General features: G+C 42.2%; 1 protein-coding gene and 1 long non-coding RNA gene across 2 annotated transcripts; one reads left to right on the top strand and one right to left on the bottom strand.

Annotated features, from left to right (window-relative positions):
• Positions 1 to 7,145: 7,145 nt before the first annotated feature.
• On the bottom strand, positions 7,146 to 7,802 carry LOC111609587. Its single transcript, XR_002753199.1, has 3 exons — positions 7,614 to 7,802; positions 7,325 to 7,525; positions 7,146 to 7,243 (listed from the first exon to the last, which is right to left on the bottom strand). It is a non-coding gene; the product is annotated as an uncharacterized LOC111609587 (long non-coding RNA).
• A 16,544-nt stretch (positions 7,803 to 24,346) lies between these two features.
• Positions 24,347 to 26,033, top strand: LOC111609570. Its single transcript, XM_023338712.1, has 7 exons — positions 24,347 to 24,450; positions 24,557 to 24,608; positions 24,914 to 25,081; positions 25,184 to 25,301; positions 25,390 to 25,481; positions 25,564 to 25,678; positions 25,762 to 26,033. Exons 1-7 carry the CDS (start codon positions 24,347 to 24,349, stop codon positions 26,031 to 26,033), a joined length of 921 nt encoding a protein of 306 aa, XP_023194480.1.
• The last annotated feature ends 707 nt before the right edge of the window (positions 26,034 to 26,740 follow it).

Below are 26,740 nucleotides of genomic sequence, written 5' to 3' on the forward strand. Positions count from 1 at the left end.
GCCACCAAAAACGTCGATTAATCAGGGCAACGGTTCTGCTAATCCCTGGATGGCCAGAAAATTTAGAGGAGTGCATCCAGGTGATCAGGCGTGCTCGAATAGATGTGGGAACATAGACCCTGTTGTCTGGGCCTGTGCCTAGGTCGGGTTCTGTTTGCTGGGCTTGCTTCACCAAATCCTCGATTTCCCAGGTAACCATGGCAACAGAGCAGCTAGACGACAGAATAGGAGCCGGCTGTCTCTCGGCATCGGTTGGCGAATACAACCTGGAGAGCGCGTCGGGCTTAATGTTCCTGGATCCTGGACGATAGGAAATACACAGGTTAAAACGGGAGGAGAACAACGACCATCGGGACTGACGAGGATTAAGTCTCTTAGCAGATTTGAGGTAGGATAAATTCTTGTGATCTGTCCAAACAAGAATGGGATGCTCGGCACCCTTCAACCAGTGTCTCCATTCTTCCAATGCCAATTTAATGGCTAGTAACTCCCTATCACCAACATCATAATTTCTCTCAGCAGGAGAAAGTCTACGGGAGAAAAACGCACAAGGATGGGTCTTGTGATCGGTTGCTGTGAACTGTGAGAGAACCGCTCCCATCCCCGTCTCAGAGGCATCTACTTCAAGGATGAACTGCTTGGTGGGATCTGGTTGTATGAGAATGGGAGCATTCGCGAACAGGGTCTTTAGCTGTGACAAGGCAGCCTCTGCTTCCGGGGACCAGCTAAACGGAACCTTGGTGGAGGTCAGGGCAGTCAAAGGTTGGGCTGTTTGGCTGTAATTTCGAATAAACCGCCGATAGAAGTTGGCAAAGCCAAGGAACCTTTGTAACTGCTTACGATTCTCTGGGGTGGGCCATTCTAGGACAGCTCTGATCTTTTCCTCAGTTGGCCTTACCTGTCCACCCTTGAGGACATACCCCAGAAATGTGACTGATTGTTGGTGGAACTCACACTTCTCCGCTTTAACAAACAGTTTATTCTCCAAGAGGCGTTGGAGAACCTGGCGGACATGGTTCTTGTGTTCAGGTAAGGTCTTCGAATAGATCAGGATGTCATCTAAGTAGACAAACACAAAGACATTTAAGTAGTCTCTTAGCACATCATTCACTAAAGCCTGAAAAAAGGCTGGGGCATTACACAAGCCAAAAGGCATTACCAAATACTCAAAGTGGCCCAACGGTGTCTTAAAAGCTGTCTTCCATTCATCACCTTTTCTGATTCGGAGCAAATGATAAGCGTTCCTTAGGTCCAACTTAGTGAATATGGTAGCTCCGTGGAGGGGTTCAAAAGCAGAGGAGAGTAATGGTAAGGGATATTTATTTTTAATTGTTATCTGGTTTAATCCCCTGTAGTCTATACAGGGTCTCAGAGAACCATCCTTTTTACTAACAAAGAAAAACCCGGCCCCCAGAGGTGAAGATGAAGGTTAGATTATGCCCGCTGCTGTGGATTCCTTTATGTACCTCTCCATTGTTTCCCACTCAGGTTTAGAAATACTATAAAGTCGACTATTGGGCAACGGGGCTCCAGGCAGGAGATCAATTGCACAATCATAAGGTCTGTGAGGTGGTAAGGACGCGGCTTTAGACTTGCTAAACACCTGTGCCAGATCATGATATTCTGCCGGAACTCTGGAAAGATCAGGAGGATCCGCCTCATTGCCGTTAGCCGGGGAGGGACCTGGAGGAACGGCAGAGCGGAGACAGGTTGAATGACACGAAACAGACCAGGAATCAATGTGTCTGTCGGACCAGTTTATATTTGGATTACGTTGCTGTAACCATTCAAACCCTAAAACTAACTGTGAGCTGGCCGTGGGAAAAACATAAAAAGAAAAAGATTCAGAATGATTGCCAGAAACGGTTAATTGTAAGGGTTATCAGAGGCAGCGCCTTCCCGTCGAGGGCGGAAACACGAAGAGGGGTACGTAGGGGAACTGTTTCTATGGCCATTTGTTGAACAAAATTGACATCCAGTAAATTGCATTCACAGCCGGAATCCAATAACGCCGACAGGGTCATAGAGCAGTTTTGAAAATGAATGGTTGCGGGCAACAATAAACGAGGTGAGTCTGATATTCTTTGATGGTCCGCCAGTTCCCTCGTAGTTACTGGCGGACCCTGGCTTTTAACAGTGTGGGGCAGTCGGCAATGAAGTGTCCTGCCTCTCCACAATAGAGACAGAGTTTCGCCCGCATCCTTCGCTGTCTCTCCTCAGGCGTCAATCTAGCTTGGCCAATTTGCATTGGTTCTGGATCAGATGAAACTTGCTCTCTCTCTACTTGGACTGAGTGGGGGGGAACAGGAAGCGATCTGGGTACTACGCTTTGGCTGTTTCTTTCCTTAGCTCGTGCACGAATACGGTTATCTATTCTTATGGACAGTTTAATTAAATCCTCGAGAGAACCAGGCTCATCTAAAGTAGCCAGTTCGTCCTTTAGGGAATCATTTAAGGCATCCAAATACGCGCTCTTTAGAGCAGGGGAGTTCCATCCCGAGGCAGCGGCTTGGATGCGGAAATTAATAGAAAAATCAACTACAGATCTCTGCCCTTGTCTCATTTTCAACAGAGTGCGAGAACTCAGGGATTTATCGGTTTCTTGATTGAAAGCCTGTTTAAACTCTGTTAAGAATTCAGCAAAAGAGCAGCCATATTCAGGGGAGGAGGAAAACTTGGCTTCAGCCCAATCTAGAGCGCGGTCAGATAGATGTGCAATAATGTAAGATATCTTGGCTGAATCTTGGGCGAATCTATGAGGTGAGTGATTGAATTGAATGTTACATTGCATCAAAAACTCCCTGCATTCAATAAAATCCCAGACAATTTGAAATACTCTATTTTTGTCCTCCTTAGTGCGACAGATCAAGATGATACTTTTTGATGGATTGAATTTTACATCAAATAATTCACCATATGCTAAACAGACATTAAGCAGCTTCTGAAGACCAGCTGAACTTGGACTAAAAACCACTAGATCATCAGCATACATTAAATGATTAATAATAGTGTCACCAACCATACAGCCAGTTCTACACAGGTTTAGCTGCTTAGAGAGGTCATTCATATAAAAATTAAACAACATAGGAGATAAAATGCTTCCTTGTCTGACTCCATTGCCGACACGAAAGGATGCAGACACACAGTTGTCCCATTTCACCTGCATCATTTGATTAGCATACCAGTAGGACAGACATTGTACTATATACTTAGGAACACCAGCTTAGCACAATTTTAAAAATAGTTTTCTATGATTTACACAATCAAAAGCCTTAGTGGCATCTAAAAAGCACAGAAAAAGTGTAGAATTTTTACTGTTATAATTTTTCGGTAATTCTTTTAGGCCATATATACACATATCAGTGCCTTGTTTGGACTTGAACCCAAATTGATTGTCAGTGGACATAACTATCTTTGCAAATTTTGGCAAAAGAATTAGTTCAAAGACTTTAGACCAGGGGTCTCAAACTCCAGTCCTCGAGGGCCGCAGTCCTGCAACTTTTAGATGTGCCTCTGCTGCACCACCTGAATAGAATAATTAGGTCATTAGCAAGGCTGGGAGAACTGATCTACACAAGGAGGAGGTAATTAAGCCATTTCATTCCAGGGTTTTGTACCTGTGGCACATCTAAAAACTGCAGGACTGCGGCCCTCGAGGCCTGGAGTTTGAGACCCCTGCTTTAGACAGTGTACTAGCTAGGGCTATAGGTCTATAGTTATCAGAGCTGCCAGTTTTACCAGCTTTGTTTTTAATCACAGGAAGTAGAAGAACATTCATCAAGGTTTCAGGAATAAAACCATGCATAATAAAACCAGTGAAACACAAGGCAAGAAGAGGGACGACCCTTGAACTGGCAAATTTGAGATGTTCAGCTGAAATAAGATCCATTCCTATAGATTTATTTACAGACAGTTCTTTAATTGCTTGATAGACCTCGTGTGTTTTGATAGTTTCTACACTACTAACCTTGTCAACCTGGAAGGGTTCACTGTGTACACAGGTGAATAACTTGCTGTAGTGGTGTTGCCAAAAATTCACAATCATGTTCACCCCAGAAACACCATCGACAGTGAAAGGGAGAGAGGATTTACTGTTATTGATAGTTTTAACCTCTTTCCAAAAGGTTTTTGTATCCTTACCTAAAAGATTTTTTACTAAGGAATCAGCCCTCATGGTTTGCTCATTCTGTCTAATGAAGCGTAATGCATATTTGTATTTAGAATTAGACAACTTTTTATGCTCAAATATAGGGCCCTGCCTAGGTTTACCTGCTAGAGCCCAAGAAGTAGTAGCTTCACGGGCTTCACTGTGGAATTTAGACACATATGTGTTCCAACCTGGTCTATTTTTAATCTTTACATTACTTTTATTAAAAGGCAGGCTAGCCCCCAGTAGCGCTTCAATTATGTCAGAATATAATCCAGTTATATTGTTCAATATTAGAGCAGTTACAGTCTGTACAAGTAACTGACTCTCTTGATAAGTTAATGGTAGATAACAATTGATCAGTTTGGGCATAACGGGCTATTTGTTCAGTAGATAAAGAAGACCAGTCTATACGTGTCTGATTTTGAATACTGTTCTTATTTACAGTTGCGGGTACATGATCAAATCTAATTGATACCTCGAAGGGGATGTGATCAACAGTGGATACATCGTATAAGATATTAATATACAGTATATCAAAGCAGCATGAGCATCTGCTGTAGTGATACAATGGTCCAACCAAGATGTAGTATGCCAGGCTTCATTTATATAAGTGTAACTTGCAGCTGGCAAAAGTTTTTTACTTGACAATACTAAATTAAAATCTGTACAAAAATGAATCAGGTGTTTAGCAAACAGCGAGTTTTTATCCGAGATATCTGCACTCATGTCACCCATAAGATAGATACATTTTGACTTCTCATTTTGCATAAAAGAGCTAATATAAGCAAGTTTACTAAGGTATTCTTCTTCATTATGATGACATTCATATGGAGCATAGACATTTAAAATAATAAACTCTTTGTCAAGCTGTTTCACGTGTACTGCAATACACCAATCCACACCTAATCTCATGACATTTATCACTGAGTCCAGGCTTTTTTTCCCCATAATATAGAAACCCCTCCTGGTATCCTTCCTCTTTTAATTCCCAAACTGAGGTCAGTAGTAGATTCCCTAGCACCCAAGAAACTGTCATTGATAGAGTTTAGTCCTTTTAAATCCTGTTTGGCTAAAAATGTTTCTTGCAAGCACAAGATGTCACAATGTAGCAACAACTGGTCGACAACCAAACAGCGAGCTTTATCATCTGCACTCTGCCCTAAGCGCAAGGCCACGACAGTTCTAAGAGATGACTTTAATGTCCATAATTCTTTATGACTTTGTGCTCACGCCAGCAATAGGCGCGCATATGTCCATGGAAGAAAGGGTAGCATTTGCGCCGATGACAGTTTCGTGTGGCTCATAAAACCTTCTCACAATGATTCCCTCTGGCCAGAGCTCTGGGTTGTACATGACAGCCACCTCACTACATTCGGCAGAAACATTGAATGAGGCGTACCTGGTATTAACCAGGTATTAACATTCTCTGGCATGTTACATTTTGCCCAAGTTTGGTTTTAAGATAAACACATAGTGTTTCCGCATCCAAGTCAGGTGAGAATTTAGAGGCAAAAACACTCACCAGTTTGGTTTTCACCATTTTGTTGTTCCCTGCGGCCCCAGTACCAACAATAGTTTGGCCAGCTTTCCTGCATCCCAGTGAAGGGCCAGAGCGAGTCGTCGTATTCACAACCGAGGGATCTTTGGGCTGTCGGTGGTGCAGTTTCACGACCTGGCTCCACTTAGGAGATCCCGGAGATAGCGTAGATTCTCCGGTACACAACGCAGGAGTATCTCCCTTTACAGTTGATAGCGAATCCCCCTCCAGAACTTAAGGATGATGTTCCATATCCAAGGCAATGTTCAGATCCATGTCCGCTGCACCCTTCTCCTTCACCGGTACAGATCCTTGATCGGTGCATTGCTCAAGAGCAAACACCCAGCTTCGCAGATCCGCCGTAACATCGTGAAGACCTTCACTTACTTCAGCCTGTGCTTGAAGTGTTTGCTTCATGGCAGATACTGCAATGTGGAGCTGTTCCATTTTGCGTAGCAAGCCGCAGACAACCATGTTGGTAAAAGTCACCGAAGCCAACTCGTCTAAGTAATGGGACACAAATCTGGGAATTTTATCCCCGCATTCATTTAGCACTTTGAGGCAGGCCTTCACATTGTTGATATCCTTTTGTGCTCCTTTATACGAGATGTTATGCTGAGAAGAAGTGCAGAGCTCATACAGTGTCTTCTTTGATGTTTCTATCCAGTCTGAGTCAAAAGTGTTGACGGCTAACAACACAATCTCATCCTGGCTTAGAGTCTTTAGTTTGATAGAAAGAAAGTGTAAAAATTCATCCTCTACGATAATTTTATCCTCAATAGTTTTATACATACATGGTTTTAAGCGAGCTCTAGAAAACGCCGGAGATCCGGAAGAGCTCGCTGCAGCCACGTCAACCACATCAGCCATGTTCACTCAACAAAACTCTCAGTTTGATCTTTTCAAACTGCGAGTTTAAAAAGATCAAACTATATTTCTGCTTTCAAACTTAAGAAATATAGTTTGGATGTATTTTTATTTCTTTCCTACTTACGGAAGTTTTCTGTTTATATCATAGGTTTGTGGTGCCTTTCTATCCCAAAGAAAGAAATAAAACTTGATATTTCACAATAAGATATTAACGTTTATGTGAAAACCTCACATAAAGTTATATTAAAGCAGAGTAGCCTATTCAATTATGAAGCATAACTGATAAGTACAGTTTTGCGAGGGAACGCAAAAGAAAAAAAATCCCCATGTCTCATAGGGGGCTCCATGATTCAGTATTGCGCAATGTGCGCGTCGTCTTTTTTTCTTCTTTACCCCATACGGTGTGGAGCGGTCGGGAAGCGCTTATCGATGGAGAAAAGCAGACTGTCGTAAACCTTTTAGCTCAGGTATTTTGATGATTAAAATTCAAAAGTGCTGTGGTGCTACCGTTTCATACCGGATCACGTACTGTCATGTTGGGTTCAATATTTCTAGCCCACATGCAGAACACAACACAGGAGACACAAATATAATAAAGTGAATTTATTGAGAACACAAACTAGAAAAATAGTGAAGCGACGGGTCTCGTCCAGGGGAGAAACGGGCTCACAGAAATGCTCGGCTCACTGTCAGAGGCAGAGTGGGGAGATGGTGAGTTCAATGCCGTCGGAGACGGGAGTAACAACTGTTAACAGGAGTGGTCTTACTTGTTAGACGGAGGTTTGGAGTTAGGAAGGGTTTGCTGAAGTGTCAGGGGGCTTGGCTACTTTGTAGGTCCAGATAGTCCAGTGCTCAGCCACAGAAATCCAGAAGGCAACGAGGAAGTGGAACAGAGGGCGGACAGGTAGGCTCAGGTGCAGCGGAGACAGAGGGGCGGCGTGACTGCCAACCAGGAATTCCAGGAGAACCTGAAGACAAAGGAAGGCAACGAGGAAATTACTAGACGATCAGAACAACGAGGAATGCAGAGACAAGCTCTAGGGGGCTCAGAGGTACCGTTACTGGCTAACACTCGGGCATCGAAGTGCTGGCAGTCCGCTCCTCTTGTACAGGCTGCCTGATGAGCTGATGAAACTCAGGTGTGCAAGATGACGACACCAACCTCCGGAGAGAGGTGATTCTGGCACTACCTGGTGGCTGAATGGTGATTAGCAGCAAAAGGAACCCACAAAGAAAACCAAAGAACCCCGGAACACAACACCTACAGCCAGGGGCGCAACTACATATATTCTGAGGTGTATGCGAACGTGTCATTTATTATTAATTTATTTGTATGATTTGTTCTTTAAATTGCCATTTATATTATTTTTCGGTCTCAGGAAATGACTGAGGGATGAAGAGACTGATGTCTGGTTCTTTAGATTCTGACGCGTCTGCGGTTCCTCTCCTGACCCATTCTGTCTGATATCAAACAACCCACTGTGCGCCACTGAATATCGCTGACACATTTTTTTAAATGCCCCTATTAAACTTCACTGTGATTGTTTAGCCTGTGTCTTCCCACTCACGTCTGTATTTTTGCCAGAGGTTTTGATTCTAAGGACGGTGTAGTATCGGGTGGACATTTTGAAAAGATGCGGGTTGACAGCAGCTCACCACGACTGTGTAGTGTCCGTCTCTAAGCAACCATGACAACAGAGTCAGTTCGTGGGGGTTGGGCAGGCGGGGGTCCACAACGACAATTTAGCTGACCCTAATATTTCCCGTGTTTTGGTCATTATTATTACACTTATTGTTGAGGTGTGTGTGATAGGTGTGTCTATCAGACATTTATAGCAATACGGAATAAATCGCGTCCCGTACCGGTACAATACGGGGCGGAGACAACAACAACCACCTGTCATTTTAGGCTAGCTTGAGCTAACCTGAATATTTACAATTCTCTTGTTGATACACTGACATTACTTACCTTCTGTCTTTCAACCACTTTGAAAAGCTTTTCTTTGTCTCTCCAACATCTTTATCCCTCCCCCTCTTCCGTTTTCTGTTTTGTAAATGCCCATTCCATTATTTATGCTGTTTGTAGGTTGCTACCCATAGTACCCACTAGGGGCGCTGTAGTTTGGTTCACTTTAAGTTAGTACCTTCATTTACAGTGAAAAATAAGAGGAAGTGTTGCTGGTTTCCTGTCAGTCAGAACTTTAGGCGGAAATATCCCACGGACAAGAGGAAGAGGAGGATATTCTTCAAATTCATGACTCTGGGTTAGTGCACATTCTTCAGAAAAGGCTAAAAGCAGCGCTGCACGGACTTTACCGCCATAAACTTTGCAGCCCTTGGACAGCGGAGCGAGGTACATGTTTAGAACAGCATTAGTTTGTGAAGTTAGCGTTTTTATGTAATGTATTCATGTTTTGTGTCAAACAAAGGCACTTAAGCAAATGTATTTTCTTTTCTTTTAGTTTTCACGGTGTATTTGGAGCACGGTGTATTCAGTGCTAGTCAGCAAACTTGGTTTGGAAAGAAGTAAATACGAATCTGCTGCACCCGTCGAAGCTCTCTGTGTTTTCTTGGGTCTGAAGGACTGCTACATGTTTTGTGCCCCGGAGTTTTTTTCTGCCGCCCCATCTTTAGCTGCCTGTTGTTCAGTACACTACTACAATTCAAATTTAACACGCGCTGTGTTAAAAAAACGCGCCTCAGGGACGCTGCCCAAGCTACCTGTATGGGAGGGGAGAGCGGCTGGCAGGAGGGGAGGGGCGCCTAATCAGTGCTGTTCCTCTGTTATTGATCATTTCATACACAAACAGCTGTTAAGTACATAAAATGCTGCCTTGAAAAAAAACTCCCCACATCGTTTTTGCGCCCTATGTAGTGCAGCGCCCCTATGCGTTGCATACACTGCATACCCACTTTTTGCGCCACTGCGACAGCACCAATGTTAACGCTATAAAATGAACGCTCTCTATGTTATCACCCATGGAGGGATTTCTTTATTTAAATGGGTTCATTTTTCTGAGGGATACACAGTAAGGGTATTGTGATTTCAGTCATTACATGTTTATAAGAGCGATATTCTGTTCTCCTTCTATGGAAGAGTGCAGCATCCAGACGAACATTAAAACACTTTTTAATATAAGTTGCTGCTTTGACATGATCACAGCCCTGCCAAAACATATGTACAAAAATCCTCAATAAAACATAAAATATTTGAAAATCAGACACCAGACAAGTTAATAACAGCAACATCATCAGCCTGTGTAACACTTAACTGATGCGGTGAAGCTACCAAGAGCAGGAAAAGCTAACAAACACTGAAGAGAAGGAGAGCAACCATCAATACAGTTGCAGCCAGGCATGTTTTAATGTTACATACAGGGCCGGCCCAAGGCAAAGCAAACTAAGCAGCCGCTTCGGCCTTAAGCCCTTTTCCAACGGCTCTGCTCGGCTCGTCTCACTTTCGGAGCTTTTCCGCCGGTGTTCTGTCAGATAGCCATGCGTTGTCAGATCGTCATACGCGTATGACAAACTGATGGCTATATCTGTCAGATCAGCATACGTTGTCAGATAGTCATACGCTTAGCTCAGACATGTATACGTTGTCATTACCATATGATTTTATTTAATCAGCAACATAGAATCATGACGTAGATCATCATACACTTTGTTATTAACAGTTATATGGCATCCTGACTTAGCGGTTAAGTAGGTTAATGAGTTTTACACGGGCCTGTGTTGTAATTGACTGCAGCTGCAGCCAGACCTGCTTTAAATACACTTTGAAACCATGACAACGCATGTATATTTATCTAGTTATCATATTAGGTCATATTATAAACAATTTAATGACTTATTTTCGTCATAACTTGTTGCGTATGCTGAACTGACAACTCCACTGACGGTCGGACTTCTTAATGCGCATGCGCGGGCATGCGTACTGACTGCATGTGTGCTATCCTGACAGCGTATGGCTATCTGACAGAACAACGGCAATTTCGCGGACCTCCTGCAGAATGCGTATGCGTGCGCATGCGCTCTTACCATATGTATGCTATTCTGACATGTATGGCTATCTGATAGAACACCGGCTTTTTTCGGGGCTGGCCCTGCTTTGGTCTGTGACGCAAGCTTCGCTCCTGTTCACTGATTGGCTGTGGGCGTGGACAGGCGGAGCAGCAAAGAGAGAAGAAAAACCAAGGCGCAACGTTTGAAACTTGCTGCAACACGGAAGTGATGGAAGATACAAACAAGCCGTGAACTAAAAGATGCCGACTTTGCTTTGAATTTAAATATTCAGCGGCAGCTCGATGGAGCAGTGAGGAATGAGTCGATTTTTGTCAATGTAGCGGAGAGAATGGAAAGCCTCGTTAGCCGCTTCGGAGCCCGACGCAGCCCCAGACCGACTGAACACCGGTGGAGCAGCCAGGTGAGCAGTTTGTAGATATATCTGTCTGTTTTTTGTTGTTGTTTTTTTTTAAACTATATTTAAGGTTGCATACCTTAAATATAGTTAAAACAATGTCTCAAAAAGGACTTATCCTTCAGGGAGGGAGAAAAGAAAGATGAAGTTACCAGATCCATTTTTCATGCATCTCACCTGGATTCCTCGTTTGAATCCAGATTCCCTCGGTCTCCTCGCTGCTCCTTACGGCCTTGTTCCAGGAGAACATTTGGAACATCAGCAGTCAGCTTGCACAACCACCAGAAAACGTCAATAACTACATCACCGGATATCACAACTTCCTGCCAACCTCAACCACTGTTCAATCCATGTACCCCTCTCTGCCCATCTCCATCCTCAGACCTTAAGCCGTTGCAAGATCCTTTCGTCATCATCTCTGTTTTTACTTCCTAATCTAATCACTTGCCTCTCTCCTCAGTTCCTCTTCTGGTCTGGTATTTGTGTTGGCCATTTTTCTCGTTACAGATAATGAAACATTAGTTAAGATTAGAATATTACATCAGCAGAGAAAATATGTTTAATACCTGCTTAAGGTTTATTTTCATAAATGAGAGCACTTATCTAAATTAGTTGGTTTGCTGGTATGATTCCTGGGTTTTAGACATAACCTGCAAATTTTAAACAAGGTTGAGATCAGAGGAGAACCTTTACTAGATTAAATCCAATTGCGGGTTAATAAGAGGGAAATCAGACTCAATTCTCTGAAGGCTCAGTCTAAATCAAGTCTTTAAACATTTTCTCATCAAATCCACAACATCGAAGTTACAAGTTGCTATATGTTGCTATAGTTAGAAAAGCAAACATGTACTGTTTGTCCTTAGTGTCAGGATCTTTGTTTGTTTGACCTGGTATTCTTTTTTTTGTGTTCCTTCTCTTTGATCACATCAGCTAGGTTTCTGTTTTACTTTTTTCAGTCCTAGTAATTCTAGTTTGTTTCTTGTGTCTAGTCCTTTACTTAGTTTTATTATGTTGGTACGAAATAAACATAATGACCAGGTTTTATTCTGTAAATGTAATGAAATCTGTTATCTTATTTTTGAACACTACAGGCTGAATAAACTGTATAGTAATATTATTAAGAACAATTAAGGTAAGGTAATTTTATTTATATAGTACATTTTCAGCAACAAGGCAATTCGAAGTGCTTTAAAAGAATTAAAAGAAAATACAACAAAACAACAAGCCCACGGAAAGAGCAAAATAAGAAAAACAACAAAAAAAATTAAGCTAAATGCAACCTGACGACAACTGTAACCAAATTCTCTTCTTAGTCTCTTTATTATTTTGCTTTTCTTTCCATGTATTTCTCTGTTTCAAGTTAATTTTCACTGGGGTATTGTTATTATTAGCATCTTCCTTTTTTGCGTTATTACTGAATTCTTATGTATTACATATGTATTAAGTTATCTTTAAAAATTTGGAATACATTTTCATGAGTTGGTCTTCCTTTTCAGATTGCTTATTCATAAAATAAGTGTCATTCTAATAACCCTACAGAGGACTTTGTTTTATGGAGGTGTAGTGTAGTTTATGTATCATCAGTGTTTTGTTTGTTTTCATCATATTTTTGGCCTTTTGGTTATCAGGGTGCTGTGTCTTTCACTGTGGACAACTTTGATCTTTTGACATCAAAACGTGAGTTAGTTAGACCTCTCTAAAATCTATATGCAGCTAATTTATATTTTTCCTGTAAGGAAAAGCTAAACTGGGCAGTAAAAGGTATGACACACATGCCCAAAGGAGACAGGATTTTTCAAAATGAAAGAGCATTGGAGCATTGATGAGAAGTATTAGATTTCTTCTTGATGCAGAGAAACAACTGAAGACACAATGGACTTGACCTGGTGCGGTGCTGGTGGTGGTTAGGTCAGAGATGGAGGTGGGTAAATCATCCTGAACATAAATGAGCAAATTTAATCATGAAACCAATTTTCACCCTCCATATGCGCTCTCTCTATCCATCTATCCATTTTTTTCTGCTTTGTCCGGGGTCGGATTGCGGGGGCAGCAACTTTAAACGGGAGGCCCAGGTTTCCCTCTACCCAGCCACTTGTTCCAGCTCTTCTGGGGGTATCCCAAGGCGTTCCCAGGCCAGCCGAGAAACGTAGTCAGTCCAGCATGTCCTGGGTGTTCCCCGGGACGTCCTCCCGGTGGGACGTGCCCGGAACACCTCACCAGGGAGGCGTCCAGGAGGCATCCTGACCAGATGCCCATGCCACCTCAACTGGCTCCTCTCGACTTGAAGGAGCAGCGGCTCTACTCTGAGTCCCTCCCAGATGACCGAGCTTCTCATCCTATCTCTAAGGGAGACACCCAGACACCCTACGGAGAAAACCCATTTTGGCCGCTTGTATCCGCGATCTCATTCTTTCGGTCATTACCCAGAGCTCATGACCATAGATGAGGGTGGGAACGTAGATTGACCTGTAAGACCTGTAAAGCTTCGCTTTTTGACACAGCTCTCTCTTCACCACAACAGACCGGTACAGCGCCCGTTTCAGGGCAGACGCTGCACCAATCTGCCTGTCTATCTCTCGCTCCCTTCTTCCCTCATTTGTGAACAAGATCCTGAGATACCGTATTTTCCACACTATAAGGCGCACCTTCAATGAATGGCCTATTTTAAGACTTTTTTCATATATAAGGCGCACCGCATTTTAAGGCGCATAGAATAGACGCTACAGTAGAGGCTGGGGTTACGTTATGCATCCATTAGATGGAACTGCGCTAAATGGAATGTCAACAAAATAGTCAGATAGGTCAGTCAAACTTTATTAATAGATTACAAACCAGCGTTCTGAAAACTCAGTTCATTCCCAAAATGAATAAACAGCTGTTTTATTATTTTCCCCGAGGTAAAGTAAGTGACATTGTCAGAATCTGTGTTTTTCTATGTATTTATTTTGAGTTTCCGTATCCCTGAGTTTCTGTTGTCCTGTCTCCCCTTGATTACCCCCGAGGTGTATCTCATTCCCTGATTACCTCATGTGTATTTAGTGTCACCTGTGTCTCTGTGTCTTTGTCGGGTCCTTGTCGCACTTGGCGTCTAGTTGTCCGTTTCTGTGTGCTCTGTCAGTCTGATCCTTGGTTTAACCAGTTGCTACTGGCGTCGAGCCCTGGTTTCTGCTGGGCCGTGCTGCCCGGCATTTTGGATTATACTGGACTGAGTTATTTTCTGGATTTACTTTTTTAAACCATCATTTCTCCTCTCATCCTGAGCCACCACTTCATGACAGAATGATCCGACCAGAACGACATGAGGAAGCAGCTTTCATGGCTCAGGCGTACCAGGAGGTATGGATCCAGCAGCAGTTGGAGTTGGCTCAGAGGGATCTCTACAGGGACGTAGAGATCCTGCCATCTCTGCTGCTGCTGGAAGAAATCGGTCTTGATTCGGACTATGATATATGGAGGAACCATTGTCATACCCGACCAGCCACCACTCACGAATCCCGGTCCACTCAAACCAACATCTTTAAGATGGATTCCGAAGAGGATTTTACTCACCTGTTCAACCAATTCAAGAGAAACTCAGCTGTTTGAACTATACGACGAGTTCATCCAGAAAAAACACTCCGCTCTCGAGCCCGTTCCAGACTCTGCTCTCGATCCCGTTCCAGACTCCGCTCTCGAGTCCATCCCTACCATTGTTTCTGCCGGCATGTCAGCCTCCAGGACCGGGCCAAGCCTTGTTTCCAGCCACAGTCCCCATGGTGATGGGGTTCCAGGTGGCCCACCTGGCTCCAGGCTGACAGGCGGCGTGGTTAGTGGCTTTTTCTGCCCCAGTTTGCGGGTTTTGTGTTCCTTTGTTGTTTCCCTGTGCTACTTCCGAGTTTCCCTGTGCAAATTCCGAGTTTCCCTGTGCTACTTCCGAGTTTCCCAGTGTACCCTGTGAGCCTTCTAGTGTCCCCTGTGAGCCTCCGGTCCTCCCTCCATGTTCTCTAGTGTTTTCAGTGTTTCCTTGTCGCCCCCTAGTGACCCTTTGTCACTCCCTCGTGCTCCACCCAAGCTCCCTAGTGCTCCTCCCGAGACCCCGCCTCCTTGTGCTTTTCTCAAGTCCCTCACGGACTCGAGCTCCTCTCGAGTCCGCCTCGGTGCGTAATGAACAGAATCGGTGACAAAGGGCAGCCCTGGCGGAGTCCAACTCTCACCAGAAATGAGCCCGAATTACTGCCGGCAATGCAGACCAGACTCTGACACCGGTCATACAGGGACCTGACAGCCCGTATCAAAGGGCCCGGTACCCCATACTCCCGGAGAACCCCCCACAGGGCTCCCCAAGGGACACGGTCGAACGCCTTCTCCAAGTCCATAAAACACATGTAGACCAGTTGGGCAAACACCCACGCACCCTCCAGGACCCTGCTGAGGGTGAAGAGCTGGTCAGGTGTTCCACAACCAGGACGAAATCCACACTGCTCTTCCTGAATCCGAGGTTCGACTATCCGACGGACCCTGCTCTCCAGGACCCCTGAATAGACCTTGCCAGGGAGGCTTAAGAGTGTGACCCCTCTATAATTGGAGCACACCCTCCGGTCCCCCTTTTTGAACAGGGGGACCACCACCCCAGTCTGCCAATCCAGGGGAACTGCCCCCGATGTCCATGCGATATTGCAGAGTCGCATCAGCCAACACAACCCTACAACATCCAGAGCCCTTAAGGAACTCCGGGCAGATCTCATCTACCCCTGGGGCCCTGCCACCGAGGAGCTTTTTAACCACCTCGGCGACCTTGTCCTCAGAGATTGGAGAGCCCAACCCAGAGTCCCCAGGCTCAGCTTCCTCAATGGAAGGCATGTTGGTGGGATTGAGGAGGTCTTCAAAGTATTCTGCCCACCGGTCCACAACATCTCAAGTTGAGGTTAGCAGCACAACATCCCCACTATTAACAGTGTTGGTGCCATACTGCTTCCCCCTGCTGAGACGCCAGATGGTGGACCGGAATTGCCTCGAAGCCTTGCGAAGTCTTTCTCCATGGCCTCTCCAAACTCCTCCCACGCCCGAGATTTTGCCTCAGCAACCACCCAAGCCACATGCAGCTTCGCCTGCCGGTACCCATCAGCTACTTCTGGAGTCCCACAGGATAAAATGGGCCGGTAGGATTCCTTCAGCTTGACAGCATCCCTCACTGAAGGTGTTCACCAACGGGTTCGAGGGTTGCCACCGCGACAGGCACCGACAGCCTCGTGGCCACAGCTACGATATGGAGGCACGGAACATGGTCCACTCAGACTCAATGTCCCCTCTCCTCCCCCGGAATGTGTTCAAAGTTCTGCCGGAGATGGAAGTTAAAGCTCTGTCTCCTCTCATGTGAGGACTCTCCTAGCAGACCCTCACAACACGTTTGGGCGTGCCAGGTCTGACCGGCATCCTCCCCCATCACTGGAGCCAACTCACCACCAGGTAGTGATCAGTGGACAGCTCGGCACCTCTCTTCACCCGAGTGTCCAAGACATACGGCCGCAGAACCGATGAAACGATGACAAAGTCCCTGGCGGAGTCCAACTCTCACCAGAAACGAGCCCGAAGTGCACATATGGACACCCTTATGCCTGAACATAGTGTTTGTTATGGACAATCCGTGACGAGCACAGAAGTCCAACAACAGAACACCACTCAAATTCAGAATCGGGGAGGCCGTTCCTCCCAACCACTCCCCTCCAGGTCTCACTGTCATTGCCCATGTGAGCGTTGAAGTCCCCCAGCAGAACAAGGGAGTCCCTAGGAGTGGCACTCTCCAGTACCCCCTCTAAGGATTCCAAGAAAGGTGGGTAATCTGAACTGTCTTTCGGCCCGTAAGCACAAGCAACAGTCAGGACCCATCCTCCCACCCGTAGGCGGAGGGAGTCTACCCTCTCATTCACCGGGGTAAACCCCAACATACAGGCACCGAGACGGGGAGCAACAAGTATGCCCACTCCTGCCCGATGCCTCTCACTGTGGGCAACTCCAGAGAGGAAGTCTCCTTGAGAGCCCCTCTCAAGGAGACTGGTTCCAGAACCAGAGCTATGCGTCGAGGTGAGACCAACTATTTCTAGCCGGAACCTCTCAACCTCACACTAGCTCCGGCTTCTTCTCCATCAGAGAGGTGACATTCCATGTCCCAAGAGCCAGCTTCTGCAACCATGGTTCGGACCGCCAGGGCCCCCTCCCTCAGCTGCCACCCATCACACATTGCACCCGACCCCTTTGGCCTCTCTCATAGGTGGTGGGCCCATGGGAACGGAACCCATGTCTACTCTTCAGCCTGAGCCCGAAAGGAACGCAGAAACTAGAATAACTAAAATAAATACTAGACAAAGAAATTAACCTAATTAGAATCACTAAGGAAGAACAGAAGAAAACAAAGTAGAAATAAATAGAAAAAACTAAGGAACACCAAAAATGATGAAAATAACAAAATTCCAAAACCAAACTCAAACAATCACAGATCCCAACAACATTTGTAAAGAATCATCTGTTCTCCATGCTGAGTTCTTGATGTAAGAGTCAGTGAGCTGAATTCACGAATTCCATCTATTAATTCCAACATACAGCTGGTTCATTATGACCTGCTACCTTTAAGAGCTAACAGACAAAATGGCACCCCAGAACTGTTTTCCATTCCCTTTGTTAGCCTCTCTCTAAGCTACATCCCAAAAAGGGCATTACCTAGTTTGTCATATCCTGTAATCTTAGCTTTGACGGTGTTTCCTAACATGTAATTTCCTTTAGCTTTAGCTTTGCAACTAGCTAACAGAGATAGAAGGAAAACACAGAATTATTTATCATACTAGCTAAACCATACAGAACCAAACAGTTTCAGGACCATTCTATTCTGGCACTGATATTCTAGCTGCTTCTTATTTATAACAGAGGATAGTAACTATAGAGAGAGCATGTAATTCTTTAACCCATTTAACAAACAACCCTCCCCCCTCCATGCTCAACACTTTATCAAGAACTACTCAAATATATTTAGGATTTAGATTTTTACACATGCATACCAGACTGTTATCTAGCTTTGTATCTGATTCTGGAAATTATATTTTCCTAACTAAAAGTACCCTGCAGCGTGCTTCAAAATACTGGAAAATGCAGTAAAGTTTGCATGATGTACCATGTCAGAGTATACAGCCAGGTTTCATGGGACAAAATTTTTATAAGTAAACCCATTCTATAGTGTTAGTAAAAGATGTCACCCAATCAGAATAACAAATAATAAAAATAGATGCATTATAGTGTATTCACAAGAACTTGGTTTCCAGGATGAATTGCATCCAAATCTTGAGCCAGCATCCAATTGAATTGTAAATTTAGCTTTTTAGTAACGAAAGAAACAAGAGATTAGATTCAGTCTTGAAGGTGGTTTTGTTTTTCAGGAAGAACTGGCAGAGAAACATTGAGCTCATGTGTCACAGCAACCTTTCAGAACAGTGTTAGCCCATTAGCTCCTAGTTGACCCATACATGGAGGCAGCTCACATTCCTGCAAGACACTGTAATGCAATAATCAAGTTCAGGTCAAAGAGATGTTGATTTCAAAGGCTCACTAGAGTTCAAAAAGAGGTAACGAAATGAGTAAAAGAGACATCAATTGTTTTTCTTAGAATGCAGATGATTTAATAAAAAAGCAAGTATGTTGTTAAATCAGATCTTATGCCAGATATTTGTCATTAATTGAAGTTCTGAGAGCCATTTAATTTTTGTTTATTCATATAACACCAAAGTAAACACATATTTTAAGGCCCTTCACAAACCAGTAAATTCTGTCTTTTCATCAATTTATTTTATTATTATTATCCCTTTTTACAACACTTTGGTGCAGTGTTAGTCTGTTTTTAAAAGTGCTCCATACATAACTTTGGCATTGAAATAAAACACCAATACACACCCACCCTACCAACACGAGACGCATGTCCTATCCTGCCAAGAGGGAACTTCTGTTTCTAGTTTGTTGAAAAAGCAAAAATCTAAAATAAAATTTACATTAAAGCTCTATTACCATAATATGATAAGAAATTGCCAAGAGGGGACCTGGATCTCTGAGTGACGTCTACATATCCAAGTGGGGACCTTAATCTACTGCAATAGAACTGTCTGTACTAATTTTTTGACCTAAAGAGTATTTGCTTACTACAATGAATTACTTGAACTCTTTTAAGAAATTGATGATTTAACTCACTAAAATGATCCAGTTTGGTGAGGATGAGAAAATCCTCACCAAAAAAATGTCCATGTTGTGTTCTGAATCAATGTGACAAACATTTCATTTTCTCTTTGACAAGCTTCGAGGGGAACCTTTAGTAAGTCTCTGATTCTCAGGTACGTTCCAGTGGCTTCAGCTACTTCCGTGTATTCAGGGGTGTCTTCAAATTGAACAATGCCAGCTGCAAATTTGCTCCTATGAGGAACAGCTATGATCTTCTCATGACTAAACAAAACATCTCCAGCCCCGTCATTTGGGATCTCTGCATTTGGGCTGTCAGGGCTGTAATTATAGTTATTATAATTATAATTATGAATTATTATTTAATTAATTCTTTACAATACAAATATTGCCAAAAAAGTGAAATTATGGCCACATACTTTTGAATAATATTTTGAATGCCATTTAATGATGACATGAATTAATAACAAGGTCTACAGTATAAACAAGAAGTATATATTTTTAATAAACATTTTTGTCTCTTAATGTGGTAAGTTGCTCCTCTGTCTTTAACTATTCAAAGTGGTGCTGCCATGTCGTTCTTAGCAGACAAAGAGGGGACCTTGATTTGCATTAGTAAAGGTACCCACTTGGTTTGTACAGAACGACAGGGGTCCACTGTTGGCTGGTGCAAAAACGACATAAGTCCCCACTGAGATAGGATGGAGCGACAATCACATTCCAGAAGAAATTAACTGAATTAATTTTTTTAAGACAAAAAAATATGAAAGCTGAACCAAAACAACTAGAGGTCTTGAATTATTTCAGTTGATGTAAATTACAGATCCCAATATTTGTCTGAAATGTTTCCTCAGCAAGAGGATTTAACATGGGACATTTGGGAGGATTTATAATGGGACATTTGGGAGTATTTCGTATGGGACATTTGGGGGGATTTAATATGGGACACTTAGGAGGATTTAATATGGGACATTTGGGAGGATTTATCATGGGACATTTGGGAGGATTTATAATGGGGCATTTGGAAGGATTTAGTATGGGACATTTGGGAGGATTCATAATGGGACATTTGGGAGTATTTCATATGGGACATTTGGGAGGATTTAACATGGCACATTTGGGAGGATTTAATATATGACATTTGAGAGGATTTAATATGGGACATTTGGGAGGATTTAATATGGACATTTGATGTATTTATAATGGGACATTTTGGAGGATTTATGATGGGACATTTGGGAGGATTTAATATGGGACATTTGGGAGGATTTAACAACACGTTCTCACTCCCGACTCGTCATATATTGACGCTTGGGCAGGTTCCCTCAGCGTCACATATTGACGCGTCGGGTACCCCGTTCGCGTCAATATGTGACGAGAAGGGTTCTCCCATTGAATGCTGTACGGCTCCCTAAGCGTCCAAAACCGACGATCTAGGAACAAATAAGATGACGAGTCTGTTCTATTTTTGTAAAGGCACACAATTCGTGCATAGCAGATGTATTTGTAGGTTTTTAACAATTTAGTTAATTTTACTTCAGTTTTAAAAGATCCTCCGGTTCTCTGAAGCCGCGATTTTATCTACATGTCTGTTTATTTCTTAACAGCAGACACGAATTACACCAGTTTCACTGATTTCATCGTAACTTCATGATTGTAAAGGACATAACATTCTAATTTTTACACAATAATAAAAAAAGAAAGGAATACGTATGTTATTTGGAGTTTATGAGGTTACAGATAATAGCGGCATGCACCTCCGAAGTCGTTTGCAGTCCATTAATAATAAAAAAAATAATTTTAATAAAAATGTTTAAGAAGAGTGAGGGTGCATTTCCTTTTGTGATTACATGCCAGACGGTTCTGTAAACGTTTGATTAAAATAAAAATAAGGACAGATCCCACCCGTCCATAAATCTAAGAAGAAGAAGAAGCTGACGTCATCGCATGCGACATTGGACCCCGGTGAGTACAAACCTGAATCTGTCAGAAATGGTTTTGTATTATAAAACAAAAGAAAATACTACAGAATGTGATTGCAGTTGTAGGACTTAATGGTAGTAGGACTGTGCCGCGAATGGTTGAAGACATTTGGACACGTTTGTAACATGTATTTTTTTAATTTTTGTTGCCGCTAGCTACATTAGCTAGCTACATTAGCTAGCTACATTAGCCTCTTGGAGCCCAGAGAGTTCAGCTGAACCTGCACTTAATACATTTAATTAGCCATGATAGAGTCACAGAATTGTTTGTTGTATAATTTGAGGGTTGCTATAACAACCCTAGGCTGTGATGATCCTAAAGGTTTTCTGAATACACTGATTGCAGCTAGGTCATGCATTTGAATTAAAAACGAACTTGGGTCATTACAGCCAAAGTTCTCTCCACCTGTCTACGTTGAAATAAATAACTTCCGAAATCTGAACATTTATTTTGTTTTTATGTCAACAGGTTCTTCTTTGAGATATTCATCGGACATACATTTCTGCTCATTCATAGCACCCACAAAAGGCACTTTTAAGAGCCACGTTTGTCAAATCTCTGCGTCATCTTTTTTGTCATATCTCTTCGTCATCTTTGTGTTCTTAATTTGTCTATTCTTCACATAATTTGTCAACAGTTCTGTTTGTTTGTTTTGTTTGTTTGTTTGTTTGTTTGTCCATCACCATGAGTGTCTCAAACATCCCCGATCCATTAATGGTCCTGGATGCTGCGATACATCAGCATAAAATAAATGTTGAGCTTCAAAAACTTGATGACTTAATTGTTGATCTGAAGAAAGATAAAGATCAAGTACCTACGCAGATCCCTGAACCCACAGTAAGGTGGAGAAAAAGGGACAAAGATGGAAACATACTATATAAGAGGCCTAGATCAACAAGAAATCAATTACGTAAGAGTAAGTACTTCTTTTAAAACATGTATGTAGATATGACACATATATACATATATGACACATTTTTGACACATATATCACTAAATTAATGCATTCATTACTTGATATTTTGGCAATATATATTTTTTTAACCAAGTAATTTATTCTGTTTGTTTTTACATCTATAATGTTGATATTTATCTGCTTTTTGAAACAAATCACTATTTCTTAGAGGATTGATAACTTTCCCCAGCACATAATTATTTTCAATTATACGGTAATAGTATGCTGAATAGAAATTACTCCACAACATAGAACATGTTAGTTATTTAAGTGAGGATTTTTTCTGTTTTGACATACAGTAGAATGCAGTTGAAACAGAGTGAATGTATTTCCAGCAGTTGATGTATATGTATTTAGAGACATACCTTGTTACAAAAGGTTACAAACAAACGTGTTGTTCCTCCATTTGTCTGACAGTATAAATTACTTTCTTAATTTTTTAGTTACCGGTAGGAACCGGTTTCTACTACAAATTTTAATCTTAAGATATGGGAATGTAATACAGTTATTAAATTGAAATTGTACTTTGAAATGTTGCTTTAAGTAAGATGTTAGATATACTCCTTACTTTTATATTTGTTTATTTTATTTTTAAAGTGCCCCACCGTCGGAAGACCAGCTGTCCCTCTCAACCCTCTAACATTCATTGTGAAGTTGCCTTTGCTCCAGAGACTGTTGGTATGTCTGTAGTAGATCTTATTGTATTTCTTCTAAGCATCTTCTATGTGCCATACGTTTCTAATATGTAAAACATTTTTTTATTTTTTAAAAGAGTCTTTTCTACAAGAACTCCAGAGCTCACTGAATGATGCTGCAGGTCAACCAGTAGTGCCAAAAGCTCCTCTGGCTTCCACAAACTGGAGCAGAAGAAAAAGCCTTTTTTCAGAGAGTTGGAAAGCAGAAAGACCCCGTCTGGTTAACACCATGGCAGCTCAGCAAAGTGTGTCAGCACACTTATGCCAGCATTGTGGAAATAATCCATCTGCACTTCGGTGTCGTGATTGCCTACCACACCCCTTCTTTTGTGAAAAATGTGATGTGATGATGCACACCAAACATGTCTTTCACAACAGAGAAACCATCATAGCTGGGTTCTTCCAGCCATTGCCTCCAACTACCTATGTTTTAAATACAACTCTTTGCCATGATGGTAAGTTCAAGGTATTAATTAAGCTTTTTATTTGTACTGTTTAAACACTCCTCAGAGTGTTTTTCTTACTGTTAACTTTTGACTGTATTTTGAATGTTCTGGTTTTTAGGTCATCTGGTTCTGCATATATTAGTTACAATGTGTTAATACAGTTTAGGTGAATTCATATTTTAAACATGTCAACCTCTTTAGCACGATTCGTACCTGTGGAGATCCCAGTTAGAATTTGTGATTGTCCATCAGAGTGTTTGAGGATCAAAGCAGGAAAGGCTGTCACTGTCGTCACAATCAATGGTATGAATAACTTTATTTTTTTCATGAATCAAAATCAAAACATAATAAAAACCAATGTTAGCAAAATTTAAATATTAAGTATGTTTGTTTGCTGACTACAAGGAATTGTTTGTGACACAATGTCAACCTGACACTAAAATAATTAAGTATTACAACTTTTACATTTTTTTGGTGTTTTAGGTCGTTATGATCTCAGCATGCCAGAGCTGAGGTGTGAGGGATGTGAGGCTAGTTGGACATGTGGAGTACATGATCTAAATTTAACTGATTACTGGCCAGCTACCCTTCACTTTTCCACTCTATATGCAACTGATGTGCTTTTTACATTTGAAGAAATGAAGATGGCAGCACCAGGTCTCTCCTGTCAAGCATTTCTTAAAATGTTAGACCAACGAACCGTCCGCTTTGGCCGTGTGAGTACTTTGACGTACATATCCCATAAGGGCCGTCTGACTCAATTCTTGAGTAGTTATGTTCTTCAACCTTTTGATGTAACTGGTTAAACACACTTGAATCAAATGGCTGAGGTACCACCTCATTCATTCAGCATTCAGATCATATGTAGTAACATCAAAATTTATTGAATGAGATGTTTTGTGCCAGAGACACACCTAAAACTTGAAGAACACATATCCTGATACCTGGGATTTGGACAACTATGTCCTTTCTTTAGTTTGTTTTTAATTATTATTTATATATTTATATCTCTCATTTTAAATCAGACAGGAAAGATATCAGCTGACAACTTCCTGAAAAGTTTTTTTGAGTGGGAAGCTATAAGATATGAGTTGGATAAAATGTTAAGGAAGGATCCCTTCAAGTGTCAAGCTTGTACCCTGGATATGCTTGCAGTTTCAGTGGATGGAAACCGCAAGCATTACCGTTTCAAGAATGCAGCAAGGTATTGTAAAATGTGTTCAATATAACAATTTGTATAAGTTAGTGATGTTCACTACCTGTGGACCATAACACCTATTAAGTGCTTTTTTTTTTTTTTTTTTTTTCAGATCGGAGGAACAGGCCCTATTTCAGGACCTGTTCATAGCCAAGGATGAAGACGTAAGACAATTTGTGGACTATATACACAAATCAACCAAACATGTAAGACTGCAGATTATAAATGTATAACGACAGTAACCTTTTAGCCTGTAATGACGGCGTGCCTGACTTAATTTTATGCATTCTAGACTTCTGGAAGAGGTGTCTGTGGTGGGCAATGGTCAGCAGCCAGAGAGACCTCTCACAGATCCAGCAGCAAACTGGACGGGGAGGGATTGGAGCTAGCGGTGTGCAGACATGGGGTGCTACTTTGTGCCCTGAACATGTATAGGGGTGAGATATATGCATATCCCTTGTACTTGCAGCAAAGGCTGGCCAACAGACGGATCACATTTTTTTGCATGGATGTAACATGCAAGTACTGGCCATATCTTGAGAAAGTATCGAAAAACTGTCCTGAGCTCCAGCACCTGCTTCAAATGAAGCCATTCCTCTCCGTGTTCCATGCCAAAGCCCATGACTTCAAATGTGAGGTAAGGAAAACTGACTAGACATGGAATAACCTTGCTAGAACATAACTGCATGAACATCGTTGACTCAGTTGATATTGTTTGTGCGTGCATGCTTTTATTTAGGCTAAGTGGAGTGGAGCATATCAAGATGGTGCTGGCTTGACTCTAGGGGAAGAAGTTGAGCAGTGCAATGCATTTCTCTCAAGGATTGCTGTTACGACAAAACATATGTCAAAAGCTGGTGAGAAGACCAAAGATTTCTTTCCTGAAATTTTAACTAATTACGATAAAGGAAAACTCTACTATTGGGGGCCTCTTTCTGTTTGCAGGACGGACAGACATGCTGACTCTTATGGCCATGCGCTGGAATCAGCAAAAACTTGACAACTTGGCCACCTCACTAACCCGTCGATATCAGAAGGTAGTGAAACTGTTGATGTTTGTTAATTCCTATACATGCTGTGATCTGATTTTTTTTTATTTCTTTGAAATTGACAATGCAGGCCACAAAAGCTCTTCAAAAACAACATCAGAACTTGGAGTCCTTAAAAATTGAGCTTTTGGTGACTGACAGTCAACTTGATGACTGGGTCCATGATATTAAGGAGTGGGCAGAAGGTGAGCTATTAGAGTTCAAAAATTAGAGGAAGTTCCAAAAGTACTTCTATGTTAACTGCATTTCCCTTATTTATCATCATCAGCAACATCTAGCACAACTGATCCGGACTCCTTGGCAGGCAGAATTGAGGTTCTGGCTGCGAGCATCAAAAGGCGATCTCAGCGTCTTTATAAAGACATAGACGGAAACAAAGCTCGTGCCAAGGCTCGTCGCAAAATAAGACAGGAGAAAAACGTCTTAGCATTGGCTTTAGAAAACTACAAGACTGTTACAGGCACAGAAGCACTATCTTTAGAAGAGATCCTGTCCGGTGACACAACATTGCCATGGCAGCAATCAGACAGTGGTAAATAAACATACACTAATACATTTTATACTGTCATCATACCTGACAGATAATGTGGCTAGATACTCCAGGTGTTGACCTAAACTTTATTACAAATTCAAACTGAGTTAATTTGTCTTTTTCCTAAATGCATTTCAGACTCTGTCAGTCTTGCCACAAAAAGGAGGGCATTCGATGGCATTATGACAGTAAAGAGACTGGAAGAGGAAAAGAGGATCCTCGTAGCAGAGATGGACCGTCATTGGAAATCTCTGTCATCCTATGAAGATGCTCTAAAGGAGCTTCCCCGCCTGTTATCGAGCGGCAAATTTAAAAGTATGTTTTTAAGTAATGTATAAACCTATCAAGAGTTAAAACATCTAAATTTTCTATTAATTGTTATTTTTACTTATGTTCAATTTTAAAGGTTCGTCCTGTTCCCTAACTGATGAAGCTCTAAGAGGTCTCCAGAGCATCATCCTCAGAGAGCTACAGCACTTAAAACAAATGAAACTGCAGGCAAGAGAACATTATCTACAGACTTTGTCAGGAGCAGAAAGTGTTAGTTTTGACGATACTTCTGATGACGACTTTGGTAGTGACTCGGAAGCTTCTGATAATAGTCTTTAATCATTTGTGCATATACTGCTGACAAAGATCTACACTAGCGTGACAGTATTCGGCTCCTTCTGGATTGACCAATATGTCACAAGTAAAGTATGTTTGCTCATAAGTC

Source organism: Xiphophorus maculatus, chromosome 8 (assembly GCF_002775205.1).
Source record: "Xiphophorus maculatus strain JP 163 A chromosome 8, X_maculatus-5.0-male, whole genome shotgun sequence".
NCBI lineage: Eukaryota > Metazoa > Chordata > Actinopteri > Cyprinodontiformes > Poeciliidae > Xiphophorus > Xiphophorus maculatus.

Coding starts and splice junctions, on each gene's coding strand:
- LOC111609570 (XM_023338712.1), top strand. CDS start 24,347: ATGTTAAGGAAGGATCCCTTCAAGTGTCAAGCTTGTACCCTGGATATG. Junction 25,082..25,183: donor CCCATGACTTCAAATGTGAG/GTAAGGAAAACT, acceptor GCTTTTATTTAG/GCTAAGTGGAGTGGAGCATA. Junction 25,679..25,761: donor TATTAAGGAGTGGGCAGAAG/GTGAGCTATTAG, acceptor TATCATCATCAG/CAACATCTAGCACAACTGAT.